At 33.2% G+C, this 10202-nt stretch overlaps 1 protein-coding gene across 1 annotated transcript in view; it reads left to right on the top strand.

The window, feature by feature from the left end:
• FSIP2 (fibrous sheath interacting protein 2) overlaps window positions 1-5975 on the top strand; it is an 87791-nt gene extending 81816 nt beyond the window's left edge. The window contains exon 22 of the mRNA XM_011359918.1: window positions 5839-5975. Within this exon, the coding sequence (XP_011358220.1) occupies window positions 5839-5975 (137 nt within the window). The remainder of the gene's footprint in view (window positions 1-5838) is intronic.
• Window positions 5976-10202: the final 4227 nt, after the last annotated feature.

Here is a 10202-nt window from a genome sequence, read left to right as displayed (position 1 = left end):
AGACATGTAGACCATATATGGTTAAAATATTTTTTATAAGCATGCCAAGACCATTTAATGGGAAAAGAATGGTCTTTTTAACAAATGGTGTTGGGAAAACTGTATAATGACACACAATCAAATTTGGCAGTAAGTTCTTGGATATGACACTAAAAGCACAAGCAACAAAAGAAAATATAAATAAATTGGACTTAACCAAAATTAAAATATTTTGTGCTTCAAAGGATAGGGTGAAAAGTCAACCCAGTAAATGAAAAGATTTGCAAATCATAAATCTGAAATATCCAGAACGTACAAAGTACTCCTATAACTCACCACCACCATCAAAAATAAATAAATAAATAAATAAGAATTGAGGAAAGGACTTTGAATAGATATTTCTCCAGAAAAGATACATAAATGGGAATAAGTACATAAAAAGATTTCAGTATCACTAATCATTAGGGAAATGCAAATCAAAACCACAATGAGATGCTATTCACACTGATTACAATAGCTATCATTTTTAAAATACCAGAAAATAACAAGTGTTATCGCTTATTATTGAAACTCGTGTATGTTGCTGTTGGGAATTTAAAATGGTTCATTTTCTGTGGAAAACAGTATAACAGTTTCTCAAAACATTAAATGCAAATATTATAGATTTCATTTATATCAGATACCTAGATATAAATGCCAAATCCGAAGCAGACAGCAGAATACTGGTTCCAGGGGATGAAGAGAAAGGGAAATGGGGTGTTAGTATCTAATGGGTATCGAGTTTTAGTTGGGGGAGACGAAAAGGTTCTGGAGATGGATGGTGGTAATGGTTGCACGACAATGTGAATGTGCTCAAAGCACAAAACTGTACATTTAAACTAGTTTAAAATGGTAAATTTTATCTTATATATTTAACGAAAATTTTTAAAGTGGAAAAAAAGTCAATTTTTATTAAATTTGGAAATTCAAAGATTCACTATTCCAAGTTTACTTCTATATGAAGAATGACTGACAGGTTGTTTTCTTGCCTAACTGATAATTCCTTTATTCATTGAATACACAGAAAATTAAATACTCTTTTCTTTTATTTTAGTGAGACTGCAGATTGTACCCCCAGCACACATGCTAATATATCACAAGGTTGGATTTATTACTTTTAATTTAAATTAGAAAATATTCAAAAGAAGACTGTTTACTATTTTGATAATTTTTTAAGTTATCAAATCTAAAATTGATACTGTTTATTTTTCCCCCGTTAGCTTATCTACTTTAGGAAAATGATCCAGTCCTACATCACTGAAGTGTTAAAAAGAGCCAACTAGTTTGCCTTATTTGAATTGCCATTAAAATGTTATTAATGATTTTGGTCAAAAATGTGGTATGATATAAATTTACATTTACCATGCTCCTGTAAGAAATATCAACAAAATAAAGATATATCATATGACAGTTTCTAAGCCAGAACAAGTGACATTAGGATTTAATAATTTTTTGAGAGGTTAGTCTCCTTTGCTCTTAGCCCTACCAAAATACACCCACACATACACACGCGCACACACGCACACACACACACGGCTTTTAAAGCTAAATTTATTTGTTCACATTAAAATCTGGCTAGTTTAGACCTCACTTTTTAATCTTTTAGTACTGACTCCTTCAAACACTTGTGAGGACTTTTTGATTCTCTGTTGAATCCAAAGCAGATCAATGTGGTTATAACAATAATAGTAAGTACAAGAGATAGAGTGCTGTGTTTACTGTTAAGTGGCCTTGCAATTCAAACCACAGATTTACACTGGCTATTTCAAACATATAACCTACTCCAGGAGTGAGTTGAGAAACATATTCTCTTATGGAAAGTGGAAGTGGAAATAATTTTCATTAAGATAATTCATAGTATAGCAATAAATATGCCAGAATTCTATGAACACACCATAACCAGAAGGTGTCACAATAATCATATGATACCTATATTATGAAATCACAGGCTATTATGTTTTGTTTTTTCCAACTTTGTTGCAATGATCATGCTTAATTCTTATATCCTTCAATAATATTGCAGTTGTCTAATTAAATCATTTACTTATTCATTCAAAGATTTACTGATCATCTCCTTTGTGTCACATCACATGTGAGAACAAGCCTGACAAAGTCCTTGATTTCATAGCATTTACATTGTAACTTAGGGCAGGGAGTCAACGGGTAAGGACATAAACAAGATAATTTCAGATAATAAATGTTTTCCTTGTTATTTGTGACAAAAACCAAAGAAATTGCAATGGCTTGCAAAACCCTACATCACCTGGACATTACCCCAACCCCCTAATATCTCTAACCACCTCTTTTATTTCTCCTCCTGGCTCACTCTGCTCCAGTGTCACCGACCTCCTTGCTGCTCCTTAGACATTCTAGGCTATCATTCAGGGCTTTAGCACTTACTGATCCTCCTGCAGTGCTTTTCCTCCTATATCTGCACTGCTCATTCCTCACCTTCGGATCTTTACTCTAATGTCACCTTCTCAATGAGGTCTTCATTCCCACCACGCCACTAATTCACTTCTCTGTTTGTTTTTCACCCTGGCACTTATGATTATCTGACTGTTAATTGTTTTTTCACTATCTCGCTCTACAATGTAAGATCCATGAAGATCACAGCTGTATTTCCAAGAGCCTAAATTGGCATATAATAGAAGAAGGCATTTAATAAAATAGGAGAGACCATGGGAATAACTAGCAGAGAAAGGGGACACAAAAATTCTGTTTGGGTTATGTTGAAATTGAGGTATCCATTAGATATTCAAGTTGATGTGTTGCATAATCAATAGGATGTCTAAATCAGTTCAATTACATGCATATAGAGTCAGACACTTTAGAAAGATTATCAACAATGAAATTTTACCAATTTTGTCAGGTCAAATAATCAGTCACTCTCATATTTGAGTTAATTGAGGTTTTACCGCTCCTTTCTTTTTTTTTTTTTTTTCCCCTAGAATTTACATTGGCCCAAAGGCTAATTTAGATAGAGAGTGCTTGTGTTGGTTCTTGATGACTTGACTACAAAATACGTAGTATTTACATATAAGATACCTCATTGAGTCCTCTTGTGAGACAAGCAGGGAAAATAGTTTCATTCACATTCTACATATGAGGAAACTGAAAGAGAAGTTAGAATTAATTTGCTAATATTCACACAGCTCTATGTAGTGAACCTAAGACTCAAACTCAGGTTTTTGACTCCCTAACATATTAACTGCCTCTCTAGTTTGGGTCTTTGTGAAACTTTTCTCGCAGTATCATTTCTACCTCCTTGGCCTGATTTTCTTTTTTTACTGGCATATTAACTTCCTTTGGAACTTAGACAACTTCTAGTTCTGTAGAACTCCCCCAGACTTTCTCTTGGTATTGCCTCAAAATTCTCCAGGTTTTCAAAGTATTTTATATAACTAGTACCTTCCTCTGTTCCAATTACCCACTTTTAATTAGCTATGTACAATCAGAGTGTTAGAGCTGGACAGGGCCTGGGGTAACTTCTCATTTACACGTAAACAAATAGGCCCATAGCAATTGCATGCTTGTGCACAGATGCGTAACTACTAAGTTACAGGGTCTGCCTCTCCCACATCGCACTTCATCTTTCATAATTCCTAAATGAAGGGCTAAGACATGCCCCAAAATTCTAGGGATCTCACCTATTTCAGTTTTGTTCCCTTTGTTTATACATTAAAAATAATTTCTTCCACCTGCCTAAATTTTCTGACTTTTTGGTGAAAATAAAATCAGGTTTGTGTCAATGCTATTATGCCTTAGGAAAAAAATACTATTTTTCCTCCCCTCCCGCCCCCCCCGCCCCCTATCACAGGAAGTTCTCAGGAACAAAAGCCAGAGTATTCAAACAGTGTTAAGCTAAATATTTTTTCAATAGACTCTAACTGGTATATATGGAGTCTAGGTGAACATAAACCAGTTTTCAAGGCCAAATCAGAGACTGGGTAGAGCAATTTCAGGGGCATCAAGAAGCATTCCTCTATTCACAATTTCTTTATGCTTAGATCTGCAAGGTCTTCCAATTCAGGTTTTAGCATTTTTCAAAAAAAGCCAGAGATAGAAGTTTTATGTGAAAATTCCTAACTTATTAAATATTTCAAAGCTTTCGTGAAATGTTTCGTGAATCAAAACAGAAAAAAAAACTTGTCCATATCTTCTACACCCGATTATTCTCCCTTTGCAAATCTTAAAATCTTAATTTATAAAAGAGAAACTAAAGGTTTACAACTGCCTGAAGTTACACGGTCCAAACATGTACAGCTTTTAGGCTTCAAAAACAGGTCTTCTGACTTTGATCCTACATTATTTCTTCCTTTCACATGGTGGTTCCATATAGTTGCCACTGCATCCCAGGATAAAGTACACATTGGGTAATGACAATGATAGCCTACAATTTTGCTATGAAAAGAGCTATTAATTGATAAACTTAAAGGTTCACTGTTCTCTCTGCGGATGGGCTTCATGTATGGTATGCTATTAACCTAGAACATCAGCCACCCACCAGTTTTGAATAAGATGCAGGAATCTAATAATGAATGCAGATTTGGGGCAGTGTCCTCAGTGTGTTTCCAGAAATTTTTTTGCATGAGAGCTACCCAGGATACATTTTAACAATGCAGATTCCAGGACCTTCTCTATACTACCTAAGTTAGCAACTCTGAGCAATAATGCCCAGAAATCTGCATTTTAAACAGACTGCCATATTTCAAGAATAGACACTCTTTACTTCTCCAATGAGAATTTCAGAAGTCTTGCAAAAATGCCTTGCAACAATCAATGCTAGTAAAATTTATATCTTACTTTTTAACATTGTACATCTTTCTCTTTCAGCCATGCTTTTGTCTTATTTGTTGTAGATTGTGACCTATTCCTTTTTAATTCTTATGTCATTTGAAAAAATAATAGCACAGGTTAAAAAAAAAAACCTACACAGACTTTTTTGTTCTTTATTTATGGTTAAATTTGCTGTCAGCTATTTTAGCTTTAACTTTAGATTGTCTTGCTAGAAAAGATAAATCTAGGCAACTGCAAGAGGTACAGTCATGATTTTTGGAATGTACTGCATTTAAGAAAATATGAGCTTTTACTGTGTATTTTCATGTCCTTTTACATCCTATCAAAGTTTCAGAAGAGCACATAAATGTTCACTTCTGTCTTTACATGTAAAATAATTTTGTTAAATTAAAATATATTCACTAAGAGCCCATGTGCTGAATAAGTGGTACAGAAAAATGAATTCAGGGACTCTTATCTCACATGACCAAAAAAAATCACTTGAAATTAGTCAACTAAAAATTTACCCCAAGTGAGTGAGAAATTATAGCAGTTTTAATGCACTTCTTTTTCACCTGAGCACTCTGAAGTAAACATTCTCACTTTATAGAGTCGAAAGTTACTTTACCATGTGAGTTTATAGCTCATCAGGCTTTTTCACAGAGGTTTCTGCTATAAAAAGAAAGGCATTCTCTGCACACCTGACTAGAGGAGCATCAGTGTGCAGTAGGTATAATGATGCCAGGAGAGTCAGAAAGCTAGACTGTATTCCCTACTTGGCCTCTTGCCTCTCATGTGTTATTAGGCAAGGTATTTGACCTCACCAAGATTCAGTGTCTAAAAATGGAGAGGCATCATTTTTTTTTGTTCTCTTTAGAGGAGTGTTGAATCAAATCAAAAGAATCTTTGTGAATGTTTTTTAAACCCATAAAATAGTTTATAAATATCAATTTCTAAATTCTAAGTCATCAATGCTGTAGTATGACTATAATATTAACATGTCTAATAAACATCTATATTACTTTTTTGCTGTATCCACAGAAACTCCCAACCCCACCATTTCCAAACAAGGATCTAAAATGCTGGCAAAGGTATCTTCAGCTCTGTCAAAGGTGTTTTCTCGAAGTAACACAAGCATTTCCAAATCTTCATCATCACCTTACCAGGACAAGTACTGAAGCTTCTATACCTGATATAACTATGTTACTTCCCATGGAAAATAAAATGATTTTTAAAGCATAACAACATGGTGTCCTATAAAATGATTCATGTAATACTGAGCAAGAAATTAAGAACAAAAGAAAGTAAAATAGAGGCCTGGGTAAGAGAAGGGTTTGATTGCTTTTGATAGGCATTTGGTATGAAGATGCTGCATGCTAGTATCACCAGTGTGCCATGAGGATAAAGAGACAAAAAGTATACCTAGGAAACCGGTCAGCCCTCATACCACCAGAAAATGAACTTGTATTTTTTTCTGTTAAATTTTTAGAGGATATTTTTACCAAAATAGTTAGCAAATTCAGATTAAACTCAAGCTAGAGTCTATGATACAGCTATGAAATGAATTGGTTCACTGTTAAAGGTATATTTGGATGTTCAAATAAAAATATTTATAAAAGATATAATAAATCAGTTTTTCCCACCTGCAGATAAAATTTTATAATATTCCATCCAAGCATAGCTCTAACTATGCATAAAGCACTATATAGAAGTAAATAATTATTGTCCATAAAATACTAGATATGCATGAAATGATCCTCGTGACTGAAAAAAACCCTTTCCAGACAATGTACCTTTCTGTGTAAAATACCATCAATAAGTAATCATTGGTTAAAGTTATTAAAACCTTTATATAAATATTTTAATGAGACAATAGATATCAAGACTTTTTGTAAAAACAAAAGTAAAGAGGAGAATTTAATGAGATGGAGAGTAAGTTCAGTGATAAACTTTTCAAAATCTGTTTACTTACTACTATTTGATATGAATCCAATTTTGGCATGTTTGCCTCTGGAATTTAATAAGGATCTTCCTTCAAAGGTCCAAAAGGGTGGACCAAACACCAAAGAATGTCAGTTATTATCACTATCTACCCTAATACTGACTCATGAATCTTGAGAAATGTAATATATTCTCTTTTATCCAAAATTTTCTTGACAGAAGCCAGTGCTAAAGCAGGAGCACCTGAGAAAATTTTGTTTTACATAATTGAATTTCCTTTCATAAATTTAGTGAGGTTATGACAGGGAGCTCCAGAGAAAAGATGTGATTATATAGAAAGTTTACATTCTATAATTTACATTCATTTGATAATGAAATTATTCAATTAGTAATTTAGTCTTTTCATAATAATCTCATAAATTATTTGATCTCGAAGACCATACAAAATCCTACAACTTATAGACGCAAGCCTTTTCAACAATGACAATTGATGAGAATTGACTGGCGGTCCAGTACAAAACTATTTTCAGGAATACTTACAGTAAAGATAGAACAATAGGTAAACGCAGTGCTCACATTCCATGACCAAATCAAAATTACAACTAAATTATAGAAGAACCACCTTTGAGAACCATCTGAGGACTAGCTGAATAGAACTCCTATAACTAAAGATATAAAGAAGAAGCCATGACAAGACTGGTAGGAGGGGCAGAGATGCAAAATAGGTGGGTCCCACACCCACTTGTTGCAGTTAAAAATTGGGAAGGATAGCTCAGCTGTGGAAGTCCCTACTGAGGTACGAGGGATCCCAGCCCCATATCCAGCTCCGCAGCCTAGAGTATTGGAAAGTATTCTAGGAAAGTACTTTCAGGAAAGTACTTTTCAGTGCAGGAAAGAGGAATACCATAACATCTGGCTATGACAATCAGTAGGAATTGTGTCTACTGATATGGAAGATTGCTAGAGACCAACAAAAAGTGCCAAGGACATACAGGGAGAAACTGAATTGTCTAGCTTCAGGTTAAGGACTAAAGGGTCAGCTCTCTCTTGAGAATAAAGTGCTGGCAGGCACCATTGTTCTCTTGTTGAGCCATCCCCCCAACACCACCTGCAGGCACACCAGATTTTAGATTTAATTCTGTTGTTGTTGAATACCATGAAGGGGACTGCATTAAATATTTACTAAGCTTGTACTATGTCTCAGACACTGAGGAATATAAGAATAAGAAAAACAGCTGGAGATCGTGGCTCAATATATTATACAAGAAATAAATATTAACTGATAGTAACCACAATACTATGTAATAAGTGCTATGGTTAATGTAAGCAGAACATAAAAGAAAGATGAGAAAAAATCTAAATATACCAAAACACATAATTTTTAAGTTACTGAACTTTCCATTCTATAGGAATTATAAATCAATTTGCTAAAAATGAAGATACAAATATCTTTTGTAATAAAAAAATGAACATGCAACTAATGGAAGTAACAATAAAGAATGCTGTTATATCAACATCATAGAAAAGAATCTGGAAGTCAGATATGAAAACACATTAAGAGACATGAATATGTATGTATATCAGTGGAAGCCTATAAGGTGATATGGAAAACTGAAACAGTGGTATTAGCTCTGAGTAGCATTCTATTTTTCTTTAAAAATTATTCTTGAGGTTAAAATTAATACGTAAAATTAAATACGTTGTAGAATTCAAATAGTCATTATTTGTTTAATATCAATTTTAACATTAAAAATCACTTCTTTTATATTTTGATGTCACATTTTTTCAAGCACTTTTAACCAAATGCATTTCAGTAGGAAAGTTCTGAATATAAATTTCACTTTAATTTTCTGGCTTCCACAGAAGTGCTTAGTTTCTCAGTTACGTAGCTCCTCACTATAGTAGATTATATAATCATTTGATGTGAAATAATTATCAGATTCTTTTACACATTTCCAGCTTTACAGTCAGGATTTTATTGATTCATTTTCCCAATAGAATAAACGAGAAAAGAAAACAAAATAATTTTTAATTCGCTCACAAGTATCCACTGAGTATTTTAGGTATGCTTCCTCAAGTAGTCACTCTTCAAACATATTTGAGAATTGCTGAACATTATGCTTCTATGTTATGTTTTGAATAATCTGGGAGTCCATGTTTAATTATTAATAAAAATATTAGGTAATAAGTACATTGTTCTCATGATTACTATAGCACAATAGTCAATATGTTTAGCTCATTTACACAAAACAAATTATTGCATTTTATTGAAAGTGAGATCAATATTTAAACAAAATGAATTTTTTAAATAAGAACAAAAAGACATTGTCTATCCTCAATTTCGATCATTTTATAAGTGAAGATCATGTTTCAAAACACTTTTCTAATGAATTCTTAATAAATAAGCAAAGGCAACACATTCTCAAAACCTTGTAACAATAATCAAATGTGAGAAGTGTAAGCAACATAGTCTGATTCAATTTGGTCAAATATTATATGAATTAAGCACCATATGATTAAGGAATAAGACCTGGTATGAAATAATTGTTTATCTGTTGACTGAGAATCTATTAATTCCTTCAAACGACATTGCTAAATACCTATATCTGGACCCTTTTGTAATGTTAGCATATGATAACTTAAAAATTTAAGAGACGTTATCAAGTCAAAAAACTAATTAACCTAAATGACAATATTATCCCATTATGACTTGGACTAGGGGAAAAAAACGTGAAATATATAGAAAAATAGATGTCAAAAACATCAGTGGAAGTAAAACTTTTTATGAAGACTATTTACAAAGACTTTTTATAATGCTAAATATTAAACACTAGGAAAGATGTTAAGAAAGATTTGAAAGTTTTTCTGAATAATTTTATTAGCAAGAAAAAATACCCCAAATCTAGAAAGATGGTAGCATGTGACCAAGTGCTAACTACCTTTCCTCCTCCTTTATCTGCTGACACTTGACAAAATAGCCAAAGAAATTTTACTTAGAGGAAACCTAAACATATGCTGAAACTACACAGTGGCAACAACCTCCCAAGATGACCTTAAATGAGTACAAGCAGTGAATTAAATGATGGCCAACTAGCAATTCCCTCTAAAACAGCATTATAATGCTGCTTGAAGTAGTGCTGCGAAAACTCATCTGACTTGAGTAGAGATGAAAAGGACTGTGAGTGAGAAAGAACCATCTTCTACCATCTACCACATAGTTTTATAAACACAGAGCAAAAATTATGGAAAAAGAATCAAACACAAGGCCAAATGAGTTTTGGGAAAGTATTTTCTTGTATGTGGGGACCAGCCACTGTATTATTACTCAGGAGTTAAAGGTATAAAAGAACATAAAAAAATGGGAACTTCTTTATTTGGAGCTACATTTGCCACCACCATGGTTTAATAGTAGTTAGAAATTGGATGAAGCCAGCAGACACATTGTGACAATAGAAAAATAAAAA

The sequence above is a fragment of the Pteropus vampyrus genome, unplaced genomic scaffold (genome assembly GCF_000151845.1).
Source record: "Pteropus vampyrus isolate Shadow unplaced genomic scaffold, Pvam_2.0 Scaffold2, whole genome shotgun sequence".
In the NCBI taxonomy this organism is placed as follows: Eukaryota; Metazoa; Chordata; class Mammalia; order Chiroptera; family Pteropodidae; genus Pteropus; species Pteropus vampyrus.
The sequence above is the reverse complement of the archived record's forward strand: the minus strand, read 5'-3'. Positions and strand labels throughout refer to the sequence as shown.